Source organism: Cryptomeria japonica, chromosome 2 (assembly GCF_030272615.1).
Source record: "Cryptomeria japonica chromosome 2, Sugi_1.0, whole genome shotgun sequence".
Taxonomy (NCBI): Eukaryota; Viridiplantae; Streptophyta; class Pinopsida; order Cupressales; family Cupressaceae; genus Cryptomeria; species Cryptomeria japonica.
This window is the reverse complement of record NC_081406.1, coordinates 191,968,930-191,996,262: the sequence shown is the minus strand read 5'-3', so window position 1 is coordinate 191,996,262 and position 27,333 is coordinate 191,968,930. Positions and strand designations below refer to the sequence as shown.

Below are 27,333 nucleotides of genomic sequence, written 5' to 3'. Positions count from 1 at the left end.
TCCTCCAAGATGCAAATTAGAAACTACTAGCCGTTTAGCAATTCTTACTCATCATAGTGTAGCTTGGACTTTGACTTCATTATTAGTCTATGTTGCAAGCCATCTTGTGCCAAGGGCCAGAATATCACCCTTCCAATTATGAGCCACAATTCTAGCCCATGATGGGCCCAAATTTCCATTTGATGTCCCATCAAAATTAATTTTGATCCATCCCCGATCCGGTTTCCTCCACTTCACTTTGACCATGTCTTGACACTTTGGATCAACCTGAGGAAACCCATTGATGGGCCGATGTAGATTTAAATATTATATAAAATAGTAAGTAAAATTATTACAAAGTAATTATGTATACTAAAAATTGATATAGATATCTTAACATAAAAAAATGCCCCTCCATAGTGTCTGACTCTTTAGTCTCCATCATCGTTAAGGTTGTGGAATAATGCCCCCTCCATTCCATACCATCTTACATCCCCCATTCCATACCATCTTACATTTCATACCATCTTACATTACATACCATCTTACATACCCTCCATTCCATCTTACACTACATACCGTCTTACATACCCTCCATTCCAGACCATCTTACAGCCCCCTCGTATCACGCCCCTCCTCTCCATCCCCTTCCCCCTCGTGAGATGAGTCCATGCCATATTACATACCCTCCATTCCATACCATCTTACATACCATCTATCCTCCCTACATAGGATAAAAAATGCCCCTTCACTATATCATCCCTTAACTATATCATCCCTAAAGAGGAACTCAAAGAATCCTAAAGAGGAACTAAAATACCCCTACACTTCCTCCTCCCTACACTTTCTCCTCCCTAAAGAGGTACAAAAATTACTCTCTCTTTTACCCCCCATACGTTATAACCTAGCAAATGCCCCTACACTTCCTCCTCCCTAAACTTACTCCTCCCTAAAGAGGGACAAAACAATATATACCTATTTAGGTAAACAATATCCCGAAAATGTCCGTATAATTGTATTGGCATTTTCGGGATATTGTTTACCTAAATAGGTATATATTGTTTTGTCCCTCTTTAGGGAGGAGTAAGTTTAGGGAGGAGGAAGTGTAGGGGCATTTGTTAGGGTATAACGTATGGGGGGTAAAAGAGAGAGTAATTTTTGTACCTCTTTAGGGAGGAGAAAGCGTAGGGAGGAGGAAGTGTAGGGGTATTTTAGTTCCTCTTTAGGATTCTTTGAGTTCCTCTTTAGGGATGATATAGTTAAGGGATGATATAGTGAAGGGGCATTTTTTATCCTATGTAGGGAGGATAGATGGTATGTAAGATGGTATGGAATGGAGGGTATGTGATATGGCATGGACTCGTCTCACGAGGGGGAGGGGGATGGAGGGGAGGGGCATGATACGAGGGGGCTGTAAGATGGTCTGGAATGGAGGGTATGTAAGACGGTATGTAATGTAAGATGGAATGGAGGGTATGTAAGATGGTATGTAATGTAAGATGGTATGGAATGTAAGATGGATGGTATGGAATGGAGGGGGCATTATTCCACAACCTTAACGATGATGGAGACTAAAGAGTCAGACACTATGGAGGGACATTTTTAACGATGATGGAGACTAAAGAGTCAGACATTATGGAGGGGCATTTTTTCTATTTAAAAAACATTAGAGATATCATTTTGAGATATTTATATCAAAATTGTTATTTATGATATATAGACACTTTAAAAGATTAATATTATAATTTTCTGTCAAAATGAACCAATATTTGGTGGGATTCGAAAAATGAAATCATAACATGCAACACTATAACGCTCATTTCTATGAACTACACTCCATCCATGGAAAAGTAAATACAGAGAAATCAACCTACAATCATCATTTGACTTAAGAATATAAATAATAATAACATTCTAACATATTTTAAATAGATATATTAAATTTTTCCCCTTACACCTATAAAACCTTAAATTTTAGTCTAATAAAAATGGGAATAATTTTATTTTAAAGTTAAAAAAATAAATATATATATTCACATTAGAAAAATACTATGCACTTATCAAACCTATCAATTAAAAATGTGCCCGTGGAGAACATACGATCTATGACTGACTTCCTTACTCGGCGAATTATGAGATCTGTAAAGGATTTGAAACGTTTTGAGACAATGTATGGCCTCGATGATCCCTTCTCGTTTTGTCCTGTAACTTACTAGAGAGATTATTAACATTAAACCAAATTCCATCTCCGATCACCAGATTATTCAGATGTTTTAACAATTACTAGGGAACCAAGATGAGTAGTGTTGCGGTTGCAGTTCAAATTGATAAAATTTGGGTATCACAGGGACTGAGCAGGTACAATCCACACATTATCCTCAGGTCAAGTAGAATGAGAGTCAGTCTCTCAGCCAGAGCAGAAATTAGCTCTGTCCAATTGTTAATTGATCAAAATGCTGATTTGAAAAAAATGCCCTCAAAGAGAAGGAAGGCGAGGGTGTTGTACCTGCTCAAGCAAGGGATTTCTCCTTTCAAAATCCTTAAAGACTCAGAAGGCAGGGACCCGATACAGTACTGGGCAGTAGCACACTATCTTATGGATCATAATCTCATAAAAGATGCGTTGAAGGTATGTAAGCAGCTTTCAACTTTAAAACGACGTTGTTTTGTTTTGGCTGAGATCTTTTTGGTTGTATTATTCAATGCAATCAATGAATTCAAGTCCACCCGCATTCTAAAAATGAGGCAAATTATGCCGATGGATCGCCTTTACCTCAGGTTGCTATTGCATCAAACATTCAGGTAAGAGTATAGGGTAGACAGTAGAACAATCCTTTTGACCTGAAGAAACAAGCCGCAACGTGCCTTTTACTATAATTCTTCACATTTTTTTCCCCTTTGCATCCAGCCTCTTTTTAGATCACAAATTGTCCTCCCATGCCGATTTGTTTTCTTTCTCCTTTCCTCGGTTCTTGTGGGCTTAGTGGTCCTCCTCCACCATCAAAAGCCATTATGGCTCTTGTCATCACTTGCCCCACGACCTATTACGTTTGCACATAACCATTGAAAACATAAGTAATTTAAGGGAATAAAAAATTCCCATACATGTTTCCACGTTCTCTTCACTATGGCATTTAAGTATGCTTTCCAATTCTTCTTTTATGAGGAGGTCTTCATTACTTGCCTTTGTGTGATGTCTATAAACCATTAAAAACACAAGTGAAGTTAAGGGAATAAAAAGTTGCCATAGGTGTTTCTACCTTCCCTACATTATGCCATTTAGGTATGCTTTCCAATTCTTCTTTTATGAGGAGGTCTTCATTTCTTGGCTTTGTGGGATGTCTATAAAGCTTTGATTTCTTAGAGGATAACTCTTTCTTTGCATCCTCCTCCTTCGCGGCAGAACAAATATATATGCTTCTGTTCCTTTCCTCAGTCATTCTCATTTCTTCTCTCTATCATTAATTATGGGATTTTCAAGATATCCCTCTAGCTTTTTGCCTATTGTGTTCTCTAAACCCAATAAAACTTCATCAAATATAGGGCTCTCAAAGATCTTCATCACTGCTGTAGCTTCATTTTTAATATGGACTGCTTCCATTGCTACAACATAATTGTCCACTTCTTGTGAAAGGTTGCATTCTTCTTCATTTCAGTTTTCAAACTCTTCTCCTCTCTTATTGTAATCCACAATGTTTTTCGCTTCCTTGGGATAACCCAATTCAACATCTTCATCCATTCATCTATCTCCTACCTCCCAAAATCTTTGTAAATCACTTGCAAGGGCCTTTTGTTCACTCATAATTCTGCTAACGAATGAAGGGAGTCAAATCTTTCTCTATTCTTGTAGTTCTATTCGTTGGCTGATCCTAGTCTCTATGGCTTTCTTCTCTGAGAACAACTTTTGTTCACAAGGTGAGTATTTATTCTCACCATTCTTTTTTGCTTTCTTACAACTTTAAGATCTTTGCTACAAAGTTCTTTTTATTTGTTTTATTTATTATAGCATGTTTCATATTGCTCCAACATCCACTATAGTTCCTCCAACTCAAACTCTAATTTTTGCAGCTTTCTTTCTTTGTTGGTCTTTTGTTTGCTTTGGCCTTTGCTATTGTTTTATTTTTTCTTGCAACTTGGATATCCTATTTTTTACATCATTACATGACTCCATGCTTGCATCCACAACCATAGCCTCAGCTGCCCTCTAAGGTATTCAAAACTATTTTCTTGAATTTTTCAATCCCAGCATTTTAAGATGCTCTAATCCCAAACTAATGTATACACTTTCCAGAACCTGCAAGTCAATTTCTTGAACAATACGTGTTCTAGATATTTAACATTTGGAAAAGATGTGTAGAACAGAAGAAAGAACAAAATTGTAGCAGAAAACCAAGAGGAAAAAGACCATTGTAAACAATATATCCACAATGATACATATTGAATATCCTCAGTCCCAGCAAGTTATTATTGAGCTGTGAATTGTACTGAAACAGTAACAAATACAGCAGAGAATTATTTCTTGCAACTTGATTATCCTCTTTTTCACATCAGTACACAACTCCATTTTTGCATCCACAACCATAGCCATAGTTGCCCCTCTATGGTATTCAAAATTCTTTTCATGAATTTTTTCACTTCATGCACCTTAGGATGCTCTAATACCAAACTTATGCATACACTTTCCAGGATCGGCAAGTTAATATCTCAAACAATACCACGTTCTAGATATTTACACTCAGCAAAAGATGCGTAGAACAGCAGATAGATCAAAATTTCAACAGAAAACCAAGAGGAAAAAGACCACAGTAAACAAAATATCCATAATGAAACATTATGGATATCCTCTGTCCCAGCAAGTTATTATTGAGCCATGGATTGTAAGAGAACAGTAATAAATACAGCAGAGTATTTTTTCTTGAAACTTGGCTATCCTCTGTTTCACATCATTATACAACTCCATGTATGCATCCACTGTTGGCAATACTGCATTATAACAGACAATGAAAGATTGTTGGCATTTCATAAGGATATTGAGAAGGTTGTTGATGATTATGGATATAACTGATTAAAGATGTTTACCATCTTGATATTATTATTTTGTCATTGATGTCAAGAATATGATTTTCTAATTCAGTATGATGTTGCCATATCTTGAGAAGTATAATATGAAGATTATAAAGATGTCGGTAAAAGACACAGGAAAGAATATGATGAATAAGGGGATGGATAAGGTATTCAATGGGCAACTAGTACCGAGTCAGACAATGATGAGATCATGATGTTTAGATTGTTTTAACATCATACATATGTTGTAAATATAAAGGTTAATACTATACTATGTTATCAAGCAAAGAACCTAGTCGGTAAACCTTAAGGAACCTAGTCGGTAAACCCTAAGGTTATCTCTATCGGTTAATGAAGGCGGAATGTCTATCGAGTGAAGTTTAGTATTCACCGAGTTGTTACCGAGTTGTAACCGAGCTATAACAGAATGCATTAAATGTTTACATGCGTTATTTAATGAAGGAAGCTGATGAGTTGAAATTGATCAATGATTGGTGAGCCGTGAATGAAGTTTGTTAATGAATCTAAGGCAATGAAAAGTCGGCATGAAGATCTACAGCTCAGATTGAACCGTAATACCCTGACACAAGTTCCAAGACTAATATGCAAGTTCCAAGGCAGGGTAAAACGTTTTCAAATCAAAAGATGCATTGAACTTGGACAAGATTGAAGATCTGATGGCTATGATTGATCATGGGAAATGTGATCAAGGAGATTAAGCAGTTACCTAATTGTTTATAAATAGGAAATTGTTGATAAACAATGTATGCGGGCAAGTGTATGCACATGGATGCTACATAGTGATTACCGAGCACAGAAGCTTGAAGACCTGTTTTGAATAACAGAGTATAGAAGCCCAGCAGATAGACAAGATTAGTTCTATGTCTAGATTGTATTGAACAAATAAGAATCTGCTTTAGCATTTTAGATGTGAAGTTGCAGATAGATTTTATTATTGTTATTTTGTGAAAGTGACAGAAAATCTCTTAACTGAGTGGACTTAACAGTCTTATTTGTAAAACCCTCTAGCAAGGTGACATTTTGATTGAGTGTTTGAAATCCTTTAACAAGGTCACTTTTAACAAGGTGAAGATCCTAACAGATCTGAGGGAAATCCCTTAACTGGGTTACATCTAGCAATGTGTTTGTAATCTTTAACAGGATTTGCTTTTAATCGAGCATACTCTAGAAAAGTATATTTCTTAGTGTGTCCGAAATCCCACAATGGTTTTTTTCTATTTGGGTTTCCACGTTAAATCTGGTTTTATGAGGTTTATGATGTTCATATGCTTTTGAGTTTGCATGTTTAACAGTTTTGGTTATATTACTGAAATATATGTTACCGAGGTTGAATCTGATGTTTTTATGGAAGATTAAGTTTGTATGATTCATCCCCCCCCTCTCATCTTGTTGGCTATTAGATCTGTACTTATATTAAGTATCAGAACTATCATCCACAACCTTAGCCATAGCTGTTTTCTAGTGTACCAGGTATGAACTGCCACATCTTAAATGACATCTCTGTATAACACTCAAATCATTGTGTAAACACAATCCTCTTACAAAGGTGAGGGATATCCAGCTGTAATTGTGGGCTATATGTCAAAACATTGTCCGAATGAATCCTCCAAGTCAAATAATATCTCTATGCTAATCAAGTTAAGCATCTCACAAGTCTCTGAGTTTGAACAATTTCCACTGGAAAATCAACCAAGTTGATAAGGCTTGTTAATATTTGAGCCAGTAATCTTTGTTGGTAAATTATGAACAATCCAAGTATCCAAAAGCGAAGTATGAAGAACAAGGACTTATCTGAAATGATCAAGTTTAAGCCAATAAATCTTCGATTCAACAAACATCCCCAAGCCTATGTGACAATCAAGTGTGAGAATACATCACAAGAACTGAAATAAAGATGATTGGAGCATGTAATAACAATAAATTGTACAGTACCATGAAGAAACTTTCAGTCTACCACCATGAATCAAATCATCTCATTTAGCAATAGAGTGTGAAGAATGGAAAACAATGCAAACAAGTGCTTAATGTAATGTTCCCAAATAGGACCTTTATATATATTTTGATTTCTTTACATTTGTCTGTTTTATGAAACAAATTGCAAACTGTAACAGCAAACCAAAATAAAAACAAATAGCTGGAAACTAAATGTCAAAACCTCGAATGCTGAGATACAGCTTCATATGACAAATCTAAATCAAATCTCATAAATTGCAATTGATGATATAAACCCTAGATGGTCAAAAACATTCAAAGAGCTGAATTGTAAAAGTTATGACAGCACCTTTCCACACCAAATATCAAATTTGGGAATCCCTAGAAAGTTGATTCTATTTATTTTGCAAGTGCTAGAAGCGATATCAAGCTGGAAACAAGATGTCAAAATTTCTACAATTGACAAATCAACTCACAAAGGGAAATTTAATCAATGATAATTGAAACTTAAATTAGTATGGCTACTAAATTAAGTTATGACTGGCTGATCCATGCCTGTATGGTACCTATGAGGTTGAAAACAATTGGAAAGTGGCATGAACAGCCACCCAAACAACCCTGTCTTCCCTTCCTAGCCTGCACTCCACAAATCTAATGAATAAAATGATTAATGATGCTGGAAAATGACAAACTGGTGGCAGGAAATGGATGGAAACATGCAATAAATGACCCCAAATTGCTCAAATCTGATATTGCACTCCCTTATGATGGTGGCAAACAGCAACTAGAGGTGAAGGATGGAAGCGATGAAGTCAACAAATGGTGGTGCTTAAGGATTAATCTCTGAAAATGCTGGTAACAGCCCCAAAAATGCCTGCAAACAGCAATAACTGCTGATGTAACTTGTTCAAAATTATGTCAGATCCACAACCAAGGCTGGCACACTCAATTATGGGCTGGATAGGTGATCAAGAAGCAATAAATGAGGCAGATCTGCCCTTCCAAGAAATGGTGCACCCGAGGGATTGGCTGGAAATGTTGTTGCAACAGTACATGATGTCAAAAACCACTCCAAAAACCTCCAATAGTGTTGGTGCAATAACAAAGAATGATGAATGCTTGCAAATGTTTCCAAAAATCTCAAATAGTGATGGAAATTGATGGTGATATGAAATGCTGTTGGGACAACAATATAATTCTGAAAATATGCAATGAAAGCCTTCAGACCACAATCGCCATATCTGAAAATTATCCAAATCAGCACAAATGCAACTTTCAGATGGAATTGCTCCAAATGAGATGAAGATTTTCGTTCAATCTGGTAGTGGAAACTGAGGGTTTTCATCCTCAAAGATGGTGCAGGAGCACCTTGGCAAACCTACAAGACTAAGAAGATCAGGAAGATGCAAGGGTGGAATCATGAAGCAAATCAAGTGAATTGGAGGGTATTGAAGCCTATAATGGCCTATTGTAATGATGAATTTAATAAAATGTATAAAAGTCCTAAAGGTTCTGATAAAGGCCTTAGGACCAAAATGCTATATAATTGGGCAAATGATGCCTAGGAGTCTAGATAGGTTGAATAGGGTCTAATATGCTTTAAATGATCATATCATGATTAAAACCCATTGATTTGATAGGTTTTCGTTGGTTAGGAGCATTAGAAATAAAGTTTAAATTCAAAGCCTTGATTTCCAACGGCTAGTTCCAGTTTTGGAGGGAAAGTAGATTATGCCTTGTTTAAACATTTTAATCATTCTAATTAGTTGGAGATCGGTTGGAGTCGGTTGGGGGAGGACTTATAAAGTCTCTAAAGTCATTTTTGTGTGGTTGGATGATGCTGGTACGGATTTGTACGGACTCTTTCAGAAAATCAATAAAAATCTCTTTGTTTGCTGTCAAAACCTTGTGTTAATCATGTTTTTTTTTGCATTGATAGGTTAAGGGATAACCATTGCTGTACATTGGGAGTTTATTTATTATTCCTTTCATGTATTGAGTGCATTTTGAAGTCTTGAAAGTATCATATTTTTATTTATTGCTGACTGTCCCAGAAAAGACAGTGATTTCCTCTTTGAATTTGTGAAGTTTGAAGGATGTATGGATCCATTCCATGAATGATGCCTCTGATTCTCATGGGATGGGTTCATGTTAACATGTACAATAGATTTCCTAACCCTTAATTGACAGGAAGGAACGTGAGTGCAGGGGTACACCATGAAAGTTGACTGAAAATGAGTGAAAATGAAGGCTAGGGTGTAGCAGCAGAGAATCTGATTGAACAAGGGGGGTATTTTATGAATTGAAGTGTCTAGACACACCATTGTGAAGGTGTTTGAACTTTGGTTGAGCCTCAGAAGTGACTGGAGGTGGGATTTTGAGAAAGCCCTAGTTGTAAGGTTGATTTAAGGAGGGTTTTGGAGTTTGGGTATCTAGGAGTGCAACCAAAACTTAAAACCTGGAAAATCCTTGATTTGGGAACATAACAAGAGATTGTACGGAAGGGTTAAGCTTGAAAGTGAGTTTGGAGGGTACTTCCTTCACAAAAGTGACCTAATTAGCTCTCATGGTGACTAGGGACAGCAGTTTTTTGAATGATTTGTTCCAAAGCAATCATAGGCAATATTTTGGGTGTTGATAGAGGTTGATATTGGGTATCTAAATCAGTCAAAACATTGGTTGGTGTTTTGGGAAAATTTCATGAAACAGGCATAAAACAGTGCAGGCAGGGCTACTAGACAAATAGGCCTAGTGAAGGGCTAGATTTGGGTTTTTGTATCAGTTGATGAGTTGAGGGTTTGAAAACCTTGGAGACATGTTAGTTGAAGTTGTTTGATGTGTGTGGAGGTGGAGGAAACACCTGATTAAGGTGAAGACAAGTTTTGAGCCTATTGAGGCACTTTGAGCATTGGAAACACCATAGGAGTGTTGGGGTTTGGGTCCATATTCCACTTAGTTTACAAGTTTGCAACTAGATCCTCCATCCTCTGCATCAAAAGATCTCCAAATCAGCGAAGGGCTTTTGTCCTCAGATGCAAACTTGAACACAAAGCTCAAATTATGGAAATCAAATGGAAAAGCGATGACAAAAAACATGAGGTGCAAATGAATTCAAGTGCCTTCCTTTTGTATGCTACAAGTGTGCCCATGGGTCCAATCTACGTAAGTATTAAAAAACAATTATAATTTAATTTAATTTTAAGTTTTTAAAAATACTTTTTATTATATTTTATTATTTGTTGAAAATACTTTTTATTTTAATAATAATATTATTCAAATTGCCTCTTAAATTAGAATTTACCAGGCCCAACTAGAAATAATATCATAAATTCTTTCCCTTACTTTACCTTTTAGCCTATAGGAAATGGGGCTCTGCCCAATTTCAACAAAATATCAAAAACATGTAATGGAATCAGAGCCAAAGCTGCAGATCTACATATCAAACAAATCATCAAGGATATACACGCATCTTCTTCATCTTTATTTCCAGGTCTAAAGTGTCACTAAACCAAATGTGAAAAATCTCTAGGAAAAAAAATGCCGAGGTGCACAAATCAACAAGTTCACAACCAGAATCAGTAAGTGATGAAAAAATCTTCAAGACTTCCAACGCATCCTCAATAGATAATCAACAATACAATCAAATAAATTCCTTGAATCACCAAATGTAAAATAAACGTGTGAACAATAAATTGTCATTATCACCAACAAACCTTGAAATATATGAATTCAAGGCTTGTATTAATCAATGTAAAATGTGGTATATGTTTGCATCCATTTGTTAATTTAAAATTTGTTTTTCCTTCATGCCCCTTCCGTAATACAACCTAAATGAGGGATTAGGAGTGAGTACTTACAGACATGCAATAGATGTTCGCATCTAATTATATCATAACATTACTTAAATGTGTTACTTACAATTCCACTAGAGCCTTGTCACTCTAGATATTGTTGTGACGTTTTCACACATCGCCCCATTGCAAATGGGGACCCTTGCTTTTTTGCTTTCTAGGGTTTGTTTTTAGGTTTTTTAGGGTTTTGTCAGTTGGCCTTTGCATTTTGAGTGTCGCCAAGGGGATCACCTGGGTAGCAGGTCCTGCTTGAGTGATGTCCTGATCCTGAAATTTGGCTAAGTCTGAAAGTCCTGATCCTGAAATTTGGCTAAGTCTGGAATGTCCTGATCTTGAAATTTGACTAAGTCTGGAAACTGAAAAACCTCCAAAAACTAGATTTTGCAATATAACTCCTGGAGGTCTGAAACCACTCTCAAACATCCTGAAAGTATATATGGAATATAACTTAAAGTATAAGACATTTAAGTATAAGAAAGAAAAAAGATAGAAGGAAATGTCACTTATACTTAAATGTTATATTCCATAAAATTATCCTGACAGGGAGTTCAAAAATTCAAAAATCGCTCCCGACCCTCAGAGAAGGCCCACAGCGAAAAATCGCTCCCGACCCTCAGAGAGGGCCCACAGCGAGATTTTGATTTCATTCATTTTGCAATGAAAAGTGACCAAGTTTTGATCATAAATGGAAAATAAATGACTTTCTCCACCCACCTGGAGAAGTTTTGGCTAGAAATGATAAAGGACCTTGTTGAAAACAGAAAAATCGCTATGGACCCTCAGAGAGGGCCCACAGCGAGAAATCTTGTAAAGGTCATTGCAAGCTTTATTTGGTCGATTTGAGAGGTCAAGAACATGATGAAGGATAGAATGAACATAATGAGGTATCCAGACTTGATCAAAGATGATAAATTGAAGGAGTTTTGCCCAGGAAAGGTAAAATCGCTACGGACCCTCAGAGAGGGCCCACAACGATTTTCTTTGTGTGCACATTTTTTGGACCTTTCTTGGACATGAATTTTTATTCATAGCAAAGAACAAGATGACATCTTCCTTGGCAAAGTGATTTTTAGATAAAAAGTGAAACATTTTGGTCCAGGTGGCAAAAATCGCTCCTGACCCTCAGAGAGGGTCCACAGCGAGATTTTCAAATATGCATTATTCTTGCAAGATTAAAGTGATTTTATGATTGGAAGGGATGAAGGAAAGCATGTTCTATCTGTTGAATATAATTTGGAGGATCAACACAAGAAGAAATCAACCCAAAATGAAAAAATCACTCCTGATCCTCACTGAAGGCCCACAACGGAAAATCGCTGCGGACCCTCAGAGAGGGCCCACAGCGAGAAACCTAAAATGGGAAATTTTCATCCAAGTTTGAGGAAAGCTAAGGTTAGGCATGGGTTTGAAACGATGTTTGAAAAGCCTTGGAGTGAAAAGAAATCGTTGAGAATCAAAATTTTGAAGGCAATTACAAAAATCGCTCCGGACCCTCAGAGAGGGCCCATAGCGATTTTCCAAGTTTCTCTCCTTTGTTTGAACAATTGAGATAAAATCTTGCTTGGACAGGAGGAGAACGTGATGTGTTATGCCTTGGAGGTGATTTGAAGATTAAAAGATAAAGGAATTTGCCTAGAACCAAAAAATCGCTCCGGACCCTCACTGAAGGCCCACAACGAGATTTTCAAAAAATGCATGTTTTCTTCAAAATGGTGCTAAGGCAAGGTTAGGATAAGGGGAAGAAACCTCCAAAAGCGTGATGAATATTATTTTGCTTTTGAAACTTGATGATTTTGGTCAGAAAATGAAAAGTCGCTCCGGACCCTCAGAGAGGGCCCAGAGTGAAAAATCGCTCCGGACCCTCAGAGAGGGCCCATAGCGATATTGTTGAAAATCTTCATTTTACCTTGCAACAACAAAGCGAGTTTGGATGAGATGGATAAAGGAAGGATGTTGCTTAATGATGAATGAAGTTTCAATGAAAAATGATGAATAATCAAGCTTAAAATCAAAAAGTCGCTCTTGACCCTCAAAGAGGGCCCATAGCGATTTTCCAGTTTCCTCTCCTTTGTTTGAGGAATTGAGACCAAATCTTGTGTGGATAGGAAGAAATGATATTTTGTGTCTTGGAAGCAATTTGGAATCCTAAAGATGAAGGATTAAGAGCAAGATTGAAAAATCGCTCTTGACCCTCAGTGAGGGTCCAGGGCGAAATTATTTGCAAACTTCATCAAGCCTTGTTTTAAAAATTGATATTCTCCAAATTGCATTAGATCGCCAAAATTGCTAAATTGGAGGCATTTGGAAAATTAAAATTAAATTCGCAATAAATTAAAACATTTTGGCATTTAATAAATTGATTTTAAGCCTTGAGAAAATCGAAATTTTGCTTTGGAGGCATTTAAAGTTAATTTTTTATTAAATTAAGATTACAAGTAAAGCGCTCAAGGCCTTATTTTTGCTTTTTTTAACCAAGTCGGCCCCCTTTTTTTGGAATTTTATTTATTTTTTAACCTCTTTTTGCCAAGTCGGCCTAGAGGGAGCAAAAGGGTGAGCTCTCTATATATTGGAGAGGTTTTGTTTCACATTTCAAATCATTCAATCACTTCCTTAAGTGCGAAATTGGAGAGCTAATTGGAGGAGCGAAATCTGGCTTGCTTGGAGCGAATTTCTTTCAAGTGTTGAAGGCTAGAAGGAAGTGGAGTTTATTCTTTTCCAAGCTAAAGGAGGCGCAATTTGTTCAAAAGAAGGCTTTGATCTACACTTTGCCTAGCGAAATTCATCTATTTTTGCATCATTTCTTAGAGTTTAATACTCAAGAGGAGGTATGGCAAAATCATCTTGACACCCTTGTTTAAGGTTTGATTTTTGGACATTTGTTTTGGAAAATCTAAGTATTGCATAGTTAATTAGGAAATGATAACTCAAGATTTCTCATGAAGTTTCCTAATTAAAGTCTTAAATTTTCCTTTTAAGTCTAATTTCTACACTTTGAGATATAATACTAATTTTGAAATGTTGTGTAGGTATCAAGATGGCGACTCCTAAGGCTGGAGTATCTACAAGTCGGCAGACTCCCATCAAAGAAGATCCGGTCCAGGACAAGGATGATCTCCTCCAGCTCAGTATCATCAAAGAAGATCAAGCAAGGATAAGGGCGACCTCCTCCAGTCTAGCATCGACAAGGACGGTCTGCTTCGGTCAGGCATCATCGGGAATAACTTCTTCCAATCCAGCATTCCAAGGCGAGGTACATCAATCATCCTGCACATTAAAGGCAAAATAAGTCAAAGCAAGGGTTCGTTGAAGAAGCAGATAGTTTCAGAAGAGTTAATTAAAGCTAGCTTCTCAGCAACATCAAATTGGCATCAACCAAGTGTCAGACGAGTTGGCATCCCAGTCATCGCTCCTCTAGTCGGTGTGGTCCACCTCAGCATGTCCAGATTCAATGTACCTAACTCATGGGAGGTGGCACAAACTTCGATGTACCTACCCCAGCTATCCATTGGTCGAATTTTCCAGAGAAGACATGTGTCCTTAAAATGTAATTTTATCATTGGTCAAGCATTAAATGTTATGTAATGGTTGTAACAAACCCTAATTAGGGTTTTTCATTGTTGAATCTTGGCCATTGATCTCAAATTGATCTTAGCCATCGAATTGTATTATGGGCACTATATAAGCCCCGACTCTTCATTTTGTAAAGGCATATAATTAGAAAGGAGTTAGTGAATAGAGAATAGTTAGGATAGTGAATTAGTCAGTTGATAGAATAGCAGTTAGAGTAGAGTAGAGAGAGAAGGCAAAGATTGTTGCCAAGTTGTTGTTGTAAAAGACTTGTAAAACTTCATTGAAGAAATGGTGAAATTTATGGGTCGATTCGACAATTTGCATGGTCTCTATATTTCTCGTATTTGATTTCATGTTATTAGATGAGTGGAAGAAATGTGCTTGATTGATGGTGAAATTCGTATATCCATACTACTAGCAGTTTGTTGATTGCATACTTGCCTTGCGTAGTCAACTGGAATCATTCAACTTAAACTTAACTTCAATTGTCGCTTCTTCATTGATATGCATCAGCCTGATGGTGTCTATGCTTGCAGTGATGATTTGAACATCAAAAAGCTTTCCTTCGAAGATCACACTAACCTTGTGGAGATGGTCCTGGGATGTCAAAACAAGACTTAGTTAGAATTTCATCAAAGATCATTCATTGCTCTTACATTCTTAGTATCAGAATTAGATCCTTTCCTCGCCCTCGTCCTTTTTTCCTTTTTTCAAGTCAAAGCTAGTAAAATCCTGTGTTCCAGCAATATTCAAAGCAAATCAGACATTCAGTCATCAAGTGTAAGTCCCCTTGTGATTCCAGCAAATCACATCATACCACAAAGAGCTTATCCACACGTAGAGATCCTACAACAAAGAACCTTGAAGTCATCCCGATTGATTCTTTTCGCGACATCTTCAGCATTCGGAGGCTTTATTCAAGAGAGGATAAGGTACCTTTAGGTATTTTATTCTGTGTTCGCATGTGCGTAAAAAACACATCAACAGATATGTATGGTTTCATTTCTCTTTTTAAACACAATGTGGTCACCCTCATTAGTTTTCAGGATTTTGAAGATTTTCTTTTCATGAATTTGTTTTGATGGGTAATGGTACCTGTTGATGTGTTTTTTAGACACAGAATAAAATACCCAAAAGTATCTTATCCTCTCTTGAACAAAGTTTCTCAAATGCTGAAGATTGGCTTAAGGATCACTTGAGACAACTCCAAGGTTCATAAATGTCGGGTCATGTAATGTCCCCATTTTCCAAGCCTTTCATGAAGACTTAGCCTTTTGGCTAAGTGGAGGAATAAGGAGAAATTAATTAAATTAATTTCTTATAAAGTCATTAAAATAAAATAAAAATTGACTTTATATTTAATTAATTTAATAAATAGTGATTAAAGTATACAATTAAATTATAAAGCCACTTAAATAATAATAATAATAAATAATAAAGTGTACCTACCCTCTTCTAGAAGGAATCTCGTGATGGGTTATGAAAAGGATAAATAGAAGAGGGTGATTGATGATCAGGAGATTAGAGATTTGGATTTGGAATTGATAAACTGATGCGTGGCATTAGTTGAATCTCTGAGGACGCAAACCTTAAGCAGATTGATAGAAAGGCTGGACGAAACCCTAGTTCTTCCTTTTGGGGAGTAGGTTCCTGACAGGATCTACATTGGTGCTTAATTTGTGAAGTCTTCTTTGAAGACAAATCCGCAGTTGAGAGGAGGATATTTTAGTCTTCCTATTTGAGCTCATTAAAGTTTCATATCAGATTTGTGGTGTTTGATTTAGACCTTCAGACTTCCATGTTTTTGCTCATTAGCCATGGTGAATGCATCTTCTTTGTGTTTGGGAGGCAGCAATTTGTCTAAGAAGGGCGGTTTAACTTAGTGGGCACATCGAACTTTATTGCTGTTGGAATATGCCAAGTCTGAGTCAAATCCGATCTGCATACTTCTAACCCACGGAATTGTTCATTGTGCATCATTGGAGTATCCAAACATTACCTTGAAGTCATCGATTTGATTAAGGGAGTAAGGCGATCCTTTTAGTGGCAATTTGGAAGGAGTTAATAGGGAAATCGGCCTCTAAACATTTCGAATCATGCAACCGGACCAGACTGATACATATCTTCGATTTTGGCTTCTTAAGCATGCAAGGGACTCCAAAAATACTCAATAAGGAGGGCGATCTGCCTTAGCAGTAGAAGCGAAAATTTTGGAGGTGATTTGGGAAATGAATTCAGCTGTCTACAATGGTATCTCAGACCACTCTTCACAGCAGCAGGGGCGACTTGGAGAGGCTCGATTTGGTAAAGTGAAGGATCAAAACATCCATCATTGTGTGTTCTCAAAGGCGTCTAGAATCAGGTTCCTATTTACTTGCTTTAAATAAGGGTTATTAGTCTATGAGCTTGAGTGTATTTGTATTTTGTAGTCTCTTATGTACTCAGAAATCTGATTTATGACAGTCAATGTACTCATTGAGTAGCAGTCCTAATCATAGCTGTCAATTGAAATGTAATTCTTCATGTGAATAAGAGAGCTAGGAGTTTGTTTGAGTCAACATTACATTGCATGTATTTTTTCTGAGGACACATACAAACTGTTTGACATAATACCAGCAAGCTATACATTCCGATTTCAAGTCCAATTTGGTACTGGAACTTCATAATTTGATTGTATATGCTTTCTTGGCTATTGTACTTTCACTTACAGTCATTTGTAGTTGAACTTTCATGAGAAATATGTGAAAGGTTCACCTCCACACCTATCTGAAACTACTGAGACAGCAGTCCGCATAACACGCAACATTAGTGAACAGCATCACACACATTTGACAGCAAATATCTCCTTGTTTTCAGTCATCTTGGACAAGGGATATTACAGGTCACGACGTGTGGATAAGCACAGTTGGTCGTTGTGATTGCTGTTCCTTCAAGGGGCCTTACGTAACTTCTTAGAATATGAATGCTCAATCTTTCAAGGAATGGTTTCTTTGAAAGATATTCAATGAGGCTCTTTCCTACTACTACTAGATGTTTATCAAAAAATTGCAAAAGATGAGGGTTGAGAGATGATAAGCTATTCCTAGGAATGGATGGATGAAGGACGATTTAAGTGAAACTCTACTGGTCTTAGTATTGCCATACAAGAACAACTCCACCAAAACTAGTGCAATCTTCTAAGGACAATTGGAGATTTTCGAATCGCTACTAAGCATAGACACCATCAATTGAATGCATATCCATGATTAAGCAACAATTGAACTTAAGCACTTTCAATATTTCCAGTTGACCACACAAGGCACGCTTACAATCAACAAGAGGCTAGTGGTATGGATTATGAGTTTCACAATAAATCATATGCAACATTCCATCATTCAATCTAAATACTTAAATCAATATCCAAGGTTGACTTGAAAGGATGAAAAACCATGTAAGAAGCTTCGAGGATTGAATAAAAACACCATAACTTTAATGTTTTATTAACCCAATAGCAAAGTAACAACAATTCTTCAAGTCCCCTTATCTCTCTTGAACTCTAATATTTATCTCTTATAGCTAATATCTATTGTCTGATGTCTCTTCTCGTCTAATGTCTAATAATTACAAAATGAAATGAGTGGGGTTTATATAGCACTTCCAAATACAATGAAGGGCCAAGATCAAATGAAGATCAAGGGTCAAAATTTTTCCACCTAAACCCTAATCAGTGTTCGATACAAATAAACCCTATCAAGATAAGCATTATCATGATATCAACCAATGAGAAAATGACATGAGCTGGCACAAAAATAGAGGAAGCATCCTGTTGTGACCATTTCACACATTGCCCCATCAAAATGGGGACCCCCCTTTTTTTCAAGTCCTAGCCTCTTAGTCTAGTCTCTCTTGTTTTCACAGATGAAATGAGTAAGTTTATAGGGTTTAGATGTCATGTCAGTTAATCAGGAGTCCAACTGAAGAGTCTAAGAAGTTGCTAGTTAACGACACTCCAAGAGTTCAGGGTTAAAGGGTAAACTCCATTCACTTTAGATATCCTTGGTTGAAGTTGTTTCCAAGAGGCCTCATCTCACAAGATTGAAGGGAGAAAATGAACCAAGGTGATATGCAAATGAGCAATGTTAGATGTCATCTCACCTCATCCTCCAAGCCTCAAAACCGCACTTCATGTTGAGTGGTAGATGAGCTAATTTTTTCCTTGAGTGCATTGTTTGAGAATAGGTGTAAGTATGAGTTTGAGCGTTTAAATGAGTCATTCCAAGGATTGAATTCATGTGCAATGAAATGATTGACAAGCTCATTTGCAATCTACTTCGTCTCTAAATTTTCCAGAGGTTTTAACTTCATGAGTTGCACTTTTGGAGCGAACTTCATGAGTTAAGTAATTGAAGCGAACTTCATGACTTGCAATTTTGGAGCGAACTTCATGACTTAGCATTTTGGAGCGAACTTCATGAGTTGGGAATTTGGAGTGAACCTTACCTTCAAGCCTTCATGAACGAAATGGAAGTAGAGGAACGAAGGAGATTTGAGAACACTTACTTCATGAGTTGCACTTTTGGAGCGAACTTCATGACTTCACAATTTGGAGCGAATTTCTTCAATGAGCACAAATGAGCAAGCCTACAAGAGCGAAATTGAAAGAGAAGCGAAGGATGTTTGAATATACTTGCCTTAAATAAAATCAATTTGAAATGAACTTTCACAAATTCAACAACACAAGCGAACTTCATGAGTTGACAAATTGTAGTGAATTTCATGTTTGAGAGATTTGGAGCGAATTTCATGTTTGAGACATTTGGAGCGAACTTCACAAGTCAAGAAAATGGAGTGAAGACAAGTATGCTTCATGAGTTAAGAAAATGGAGCAAATTTCATACAAGAACTTCATGAGTTTGAAAATTGGAGCGAGCTTCATGAGTTGTGAATTTGGAGCGAAATTTATGATTAAAGGAAGAAGAGCGAATTTCATCTGTATTGAGAAGCATGAGTCAACTTCATGAGTTAGAGTTTAAGAGCGAACTTCATGAGTTTGAAAATTGGAGCGAACTTCATGATTTGAGAAAATGGAGCGAATTTTTTACGAAGGTGAACTTCATGAGTTCAAAAATCAGAGCGAATAATACATTAAAGTTAACTAAACATTGCTACTAGCGCTCAAAATAAAATTTGAAATTGATCAAGATGTAAGTCGGCCAAGGTAAATTGTTGATTTAATTTTAATTTAGCCAAGTCGGCCTTCATAGGAAAAGACATAACTTTTCACCTTAATCGCCTATAAGAGGGAGTTTGAATTATTTCATTTCACCATCAAAACAAACAACTCTTCTCCTTCTTCAGCAAACTTTGAATCAGCACTCTGTGTTTGATAGCGAATTTTGAATCAGTAATTAGCAAATTTCAAGTGTAGATCAGCAAATTTAGCAGCAAGAGGACGAATTTACTCCAAAGGACCAGCAATGTCATCCTCACAAGGGCGAATTTAAGCAGATTGGAAGGCGAATTTCATCCTATAACAGAAAAGAATTAAGAAGACAGCAACCCCTTGAGCATTAGCAGTCTTATCATTAATTAGATTTTGAAGTTTAATTTCAGAAATCAGAAGTAAATGCATCATTTAGACTGATATAAAGTCAGGAGTAGGTCTGATTTGGATCTAATAGTGATTTTGTTAAGGCAAATTAGACCTCCCTAATCATCTAATGAGTAAATCAGTCTTATTTAGCAATTGATTTCATATTCTACATGCAAGATTCATTTCATGCTTGAGTAAATAGGCTTTAGTACATCAATATTTCACCACTACCCTAACTTGCATATCTCTCATAGGTGAAAGATGGCGGCTCCTAAACCAAACAAGATTCGCTCCCGCCAAGTGCTCATCAAGGAAGACTTGAAGGGAAGTGCATTCGAAAGCAAGATCACGTTGCATTCGAGTAAAGTAGGAGACACCAACCTCGAGAAATTCGACACCAAGAAGTTCCGACATCCATCATACATAAATGAACCTACTGCTACAGCCAAGAAGATGATTGAAAGTGGGATCATAAATGCAGTTGGTTTTCCTCTAGAATGCTACTAGCTAATTGTAGAATGTGCTCAACACTATGACTGTGCCTCTAGAAGAATTGTGGGGAAGGATGGGACAGTGCTTGCATATTTCTCAGAGACAGCAATCAGCGAGACATTTCATCTATCCGAGCCCAAGGACATGACCTACATAAGCATAGAAGGAGCTAAATCTGCATATGATGATGATCCAGATGCTTGTGCGAAGATCATTGACAAGTTTTGGTTGAAGAAGGGTAGAGGCGGAAGGAGCAGATGGCCCGATAAGCTACATAGGATAGACTTCAATGATGAATTCAGAGACTTCATCACCTTACTCCATCAATTGGTTGGTGCACCTGAGGCTTCGTATTTTGAAGATTGGATGTTCTACTTCATTGAGACTGTTACTCATGGCAAGAACGCAGTCAACTGGGCGAGGCTCATTAGCAACTACATTGATCAACAGTTAAGGAGGCTAATGCACACTAAAACATTCTATATGAGCTCCTACGTCATATACTCCATTGCAAGAAATTATGATTATCCAGGACTCATGTACACGGGCGTAGTTGAAAGAAGACCTGGAGAGATTAAGGTGCATGATTGTTACCCACAACTTAAGCATCCACCAAAACAACACTACGGGAGAGTGAATGATGCTTTCACTATGCATATCATGAGGACACTTCGAGGTGGCTTGCAAAAAAGATTCTCTCCAGAGGCACAAGCATTGGTAGAGCAACATGGTGCGTGGTTCATCCAGTTCTCAAAGTTCACATATATTGGAGTTCAAGGATGTCCTGTTCCTCCCTACATGTTGCTGCACTACCCAACGAATAGAGTGGTGCTACTCGAGGTGGTGAGGCAGTTATTGGCGTATATCAAGGCATATAGGCATAAATATGGAGCCGGCGTCTCTTTTCCTTTCATACTTGGAGATTCCATTGAAGTATGCCCATCCACTCATGCAGCGAAAGATGCCGAGAAAGAGTTAGCATTACATTCACTCAAGCCATTCACAACTAGAGATTGCTTCGATCCGTATGGTAATGTGAAAGAAGTTTTGGGAAGAAAGCAAGGACATCGGTGGCATCTTGAGGATTATTGGATGAACGTTCAAAATGATGTGGAAGTGAAGAAGAAGATGTATTCTAGGCTACCTCTTGATTTCATTCGGAAATGCAAGTTTTTTTCATGTTGTCGATCAAGTTCAAGATAGCGGCAAATATCTCCAAGCAACCTACGCCAAAGAAGATAAAGAGATCAAATTCAAATGGGTGGATATGGAAGCTGACGACTTGAAGGAGTTAATGAAACCAGTTTTGGAATACACTCACATATGGATAGATATACAACACCAAAAGTTCAAAGAGCAGAATATAACACCAACATTCCACTCAGAAGAAAGAGATGAAGATGAAGATGAAGAAAGCGCAAGTGGGAGCGCACCTCAACTATCTCATTCAAGAGGATCGAAGAGAAAAGAAGATCGTGGAGAAAAGGAACCCTCAAGGAAGAAGCATAAATCAAGCACGAGTCATCCTTCCTCTAGACAAGAAGAACAAAGGAAGAAAAAGAGTTGAGTCGAGGAGCCAATGAAGCGGCGGAATCTACAGTCCACAATGATAAAGGCAAAGAAAAAACATCTCAAGAGCAAGAAGATCTAACCCATCTCATTCAAGAGATCGAAGGTGGCGAAGAAGAGGAGAGTGATGAAACTACCTCACCACCTAGAGATGAACAAATGCATGAAGAAGCACAAATTCAAGAAGGAAGATCTTTGATTCCGGAATGGCTAAAAGAAAGACTAGCTCAAGAAGTGATAATAGTAGAGGAAGAGCGAACATATGATATAGCTATTCTTCTAAGCCAAGCTTAGGAAGTCACCGAGAAGAGGAAAGCTACGAAGATGTCTAAGGTGATTAGAGATTATTCGGGATCAAGGAAGTTGCAAATAGCTACTCCAAGGGTTGAGAAGTACAAAGGTAGATCTCAGCAGATGAGTATGATATGGAGACTATTGATTTGGGTCCACTCACCTCCGAACAAGCTATAGGTGATGAAAATTATTCATTGAAAGCAGTTAATGACATGTTGAGAGCTGAAATAGAAAATAATAGAAGATTAGAAAGGAAATAAGCGCGTGGAGAAATTATGTCCAGCAATTTCTGCAACCATTGAGGCATCAAAGTCCAACAGCTACAATACCACCTTTGCTCCCTCTAGAATCAGTTGATCATATGGAGAAGATGAGGAACTCCGCACAGTTGATGGATGCATGGATAGAGGATTCATATACTAGGGTTAGCAAATTCATGGACATAATGCAGTTACTCGACACAGTCATAAAAGTCCTTGGGAGAACTTGTGTCCTCATAGAAGCCTCTAAAGCATTTGCTCATGCTAGAGATGTCATCGTTCCAGTACTTAAAGTAATAAGGAAAACACCGAGGGAAGTCCTATCAAGAGAGAAGATAATAAGAGAAGGAACTACACTGAGCCTTCTACAATGGAGTAGCTTACTTCGCTCAAAAAAGATTATTTTTGAGGAGATTGGAAACAGACGTAGTCAAGTTCAAGATGATATGCATCGAATCCATGATAAGATAGTGGAAGTTGCACAGATTGTTTTGGAAAGAAAGATTGATCCCAGAACAATTATAGAAGCTAAGGAGTTGGAGGAAAGAATAAGAGCTATCTTCCATGGGGTTGATGGAATGATCACCAAGGAACGATTGAATGATATGCTTGAATTCGTGGTTTTAGCTAGCAAAACTCAAGAACTTGAACTTGAATGGGAGGATGCCATCGTCAAAGCTTTCGACGAGGTCATGCACATGGAGGAAGAGTTGAAGTCTCTGCCTGAGATCTCGATGGCAGAGATAGAAGGCATGGTGACTTGATTCATCGAATATGCGAGAAAGGAACGTGAGAAAGGGAACCGGATTCCAGAAGACAGTTTGTTATGATCCCACTTGGCATTTCATTTTCCTATTGGAGGATGCTTCCTCGGTTTTTGTGTCGACACATGCTTTTCTCCCATTGGTTGATTTTGTGATGATGTTTATATAGATAGGGTTTCACTTGTATCAAACCCTAATTAGGGTTTAGGTGGCGAAATCTTGGCCCTTGATCTCCATTTGATCTCGACCCTTCATTGTATTTGGGAGTCCTATATAAACTGCACTCATTTCATTTGTAAACGTTAATAGAATAATAATAGAGAATAGAAGAGAGAGTAATAATAGTGCTAGAATAGATATTTTGATTAGAAGTCAAGAGAGATAAGAGAAGGACTTGAAGAATTGTTGTTGTTTGGCTATTTAGATTAATAAAACATTGAAGTTATGGTGTTTCTATTCAATCTTTCAAGCCTATTGCATGGTTCTTTATCTTCTTAAGTCAATCTTTGATATTAGTTTAAGTATTTAGATTAAATGATGGAATGTTGCACTTGATGTATTGTGCAACTCATTATGCATACCACTAGCTTCTTGTTGATTGTAAGTTAGCCTTGTGTGGTCAACTGGAACATTTGAAATTGCTTAAGTTCGATTGTTGCTCAACCATTGATATGCATTCAAGTAATGGTATCTATGCTTAGTAATGATTTGAAAATCTCCAAATATCCTTAGATGATTGCACTAGTGCTAGTAAAGTTGTTCTTGTATGGCTATGCTAAAACTAGTAGAGTTTCACTTGTGTCATTCTTCATCCATTCATTCCTAGGATAGCTTAGAACCTCTCTAAACCCTTATCTTTTGCCATTTTTTGATAATCATTCAGTAGTATTAGGAAAGAGCCTCATTGCATATCATCCACAAAATACATCATGAAATCTTCTGTAACCCAAAATGCCCCTTGATGAAAAAACAATCACAACAACTAACAAAGCTTATCCACACGTAGTAATCCTACATTCATGAACCTTGGAGTCTTCTCAAGTGATCCTTAAGCTAATCTTCAGCATTTGAGATACTTTATTCAAGAGAGGATAAGATACTTTAGGTATTTTATTCTGTGTTCGCATGCGCCTAAAAAACACATCAACACATCCTCCAATAGGAAAATAACCTGCCACATAGGATCATGACAAACTGTCATCTAGAACTTTGTTCCCTTTCTCCTTCTCTTTTTTGACATATTCAATGAATTTGGTCGTCATGCCTTCTATCTCAATTATTGGAATTTCTTGCAAATTCTTCAACTGTTCTTCCAATTGAATGACTTCTTCAAAGGATGTGACGATGGAAGCTTCCCATTCAGGTTCAAGATCTTTTATCTTGCTAGCAAGCCCCATGAATGTATGCATATCTTCCAATTGCTTTTCGGTGATCATTCCATCATTCCCATAGAAGACAATTTTTATTCTTTCCTCTAACTCTTTGGCATCTATAATCATGCCAGGATAAATCTTTCTCTCCAAGATGATTTGTGCTACTTCCACTATTTCATCATGAATGAGGTGCATAGCATCTTGAACTTGACTACATCCATTGCCAATATCTTCAAATACAATCATCTTTGTGCAAAGTAGGCTACTCCATCATATAAAGCTTGGTGTAGGTCCATCTTTCATTATCTTCTCTTTCACCAAAACTTCTCTAGATGTCTTCCTCATTTCTTGTAGGACGGGGATAGTGACGTCTCTAGTGTGGACAAATGCATCAAAGGCTTTTATGAGAGCATGAGTTCCTTCAAGAACTTTTATAACTCTACCAAGAGTCTTCATCATATCTCTTACAAACTTATTCACCTTCGTGAAAGATTTTTCTATCCAGGCATCCATCAACTGTGTGGAATTCCTTATCATTTCCATATGATCCATTGATTCGGTAGGAAGCAAAGGCGGTGGTGTAACTGCTGGATCTTGCTGCCTCAATGGTTCCCTGAACTGTTGGAAGTAGTTCCTCCATGCATTATCTCTTTTTCTAATTCTTATTCTTCTCTACTTCCATTCTAAGCATATCACTGAGTGTCTTCACTGAATCATTCACATCACCTATAGCTTGCTTCAGATTAATTGGACCTAGATCAATAGTTTCCATATCATATTCTTCCATAGTGATTTCATCTTCATATTTATCAACCATCGGAGTACTATTTGTATCTTCCGGGAACTTGAATCATCTCTTATTACCTTAGACATCTTCGTGGCTTTCTTCTTTTCATGGATTTCTTGAGTTTGACTTAGGAGGCTATCCAAGTCACATATTGATTCTTCATCAACTGCTATTACCTCTCTAGCAAGCCTTTCCTTAAGCCATGTAGGGATAGATGATCTTTCTTCTCCCACTTGTGTCTTTTCGTTCAGCAGCTCATCTCTAGGAGGGGAAGTTGCTTCATCATCCTTTTCTCCTCCAACTTCATCATTCGCTTGAATGTGAGGAGCGAGATCCCTTTGATCTTGTGATATCTTTTCTTTGCCTTTGTCATTCTGAACTATAGATTCCTTTGACTCGTCTACTCCATGACTTGATTCCTTATCAATCTTTTGCCTTTTATGTCTTTCATCTTGATTCATCTCTTCTTCACGCCTGGAGGAAGTGTTGGAAGGATGACTGAAATTTGACTTATGCTTCTTTCTCTTCGAACCTTTGGAATGAGTTGATTGAGAAGCGCTTCCGCTCGCACTTGCTTCTTCCTCATCATCTACTCTTGTCTCTAGGTTGAATGTCATAGTCATATTTTGCTCTTTCAACTTTTGGTGCTGAATGTCTATCCATCTATGAGTGTATTCCAAGACTTGTTTCATCCACTCCTTTAAATCTACGACTTCCATGTCAACCCAATTGATCTTGATCTCTTTGCTTTCTTTGGCATAGGCAGATTGGAGATATTTGCCGCTATCCTGTGCTTGATCAACAACACTAAATATCTTGCACTTCCGGATGAAATCAAGAGGTAGCCTGTAATACATCTTTTTCTTCACTTCTACATCATCTTGAACATTCATCCAATAGTCTTCTAACTGCCATTTGTGTTTATACTTCTTCCTTGCTATCTTCCTCACATTGTCATAGGGATTGAAGTTATCTCTAGGAGTGAATGGCGTGAGTGAGTAGAGAGATAACTCTTCTTCGGCGTTCTTAGCTGCTTTTAAGGAAGGACAAACTTCAATTGAATCACCAAGTGCAATAGGAAAAGAAATACTAGATCCATGCTTATGCCGATATGCCTTAACATATGCTGCTAACTGTCTTACCACCTCAAGTAGCACTATTTTGTTTGTCGGATAGTCTGGCAACATGTATGGAGGAGGACATCCTTGAATCTTGATATATGTGAACTTCGGAAATTGAATGAACCATGCACCATATTGTTGAATCAACGCTTGTGCTGCTAGAGATAGCCTTTGATGGGTTCCACCTTGAAGGGTCCTTGTGATATGCATAGTGAAGGCATCATTGACCCTCCTATAGTGATGCTTCGTCGGATGGTGTAGCTGTGGATATGCTTCACATGCTTTTATCTCTCCGGGTCCTCTTCCATCTATACCTTTATACATCAACCCCACATATTCATAATTCCTCGCAAGTGAGTAGATGACATAGGAACTCATGTTGAATGTCCTAGTGCGGTTTAGTCTTCTCAGTTGAACATCCAAGTTGTTGCTGACGAGTCTCGCCCAATTGATTGCATCTTTGCCATTGGTGACTGTCTCGATGAAGAAGAACATCCAGTTTTCGAAGTAGAAGGCTCGTGGTGCACCAACAAGTTGATTGAGTAGAGTGATGAAATCCCCAAATTCCTCTTTGAAATCAACTCTATGCGGTCTATTGGGCATCTTGCTTTTGCCTGCTCTACTCTTCGATAGCCAATACTTGTTGATTATCTCTGAACATGCTTCAGGATCATCATCATAAAC

At 37.5% G+C, this 27,333-nt stretch overlaps 1 protein-coding gene across 2 annotated transcripts in view; it reads left to right on the top strand.

The window, feature by feature from the left end:
• Positions 1-2,055: 2,055 nt before the first annotated feature.
• Positions 2,056-27,333, top strand: part of LOC131049146 (pentatricopeptide repeat-containing protein At3g42630) — a 92,435-nt gene continuing 67,157 nt past the window's right edge. The window contains exon 1 of one of the 2 annotated variants that reach the window (XM_057983177.2): positions 2,056-2,608. In XM_057983177.2, the coding sequence (XP_057839160.1) occupies positions 2,276-2,608 (333 nt within the window). In that variant the 5' untranslated portion in view covers positions 2,056-2,275. Of the gene's footprint in view, positions 2,609-13,859; positions 14,098-27,333 lie in introns of those variants that run through there. The other variant, XM_057983178.2, reaches the window with a different exon arrangement.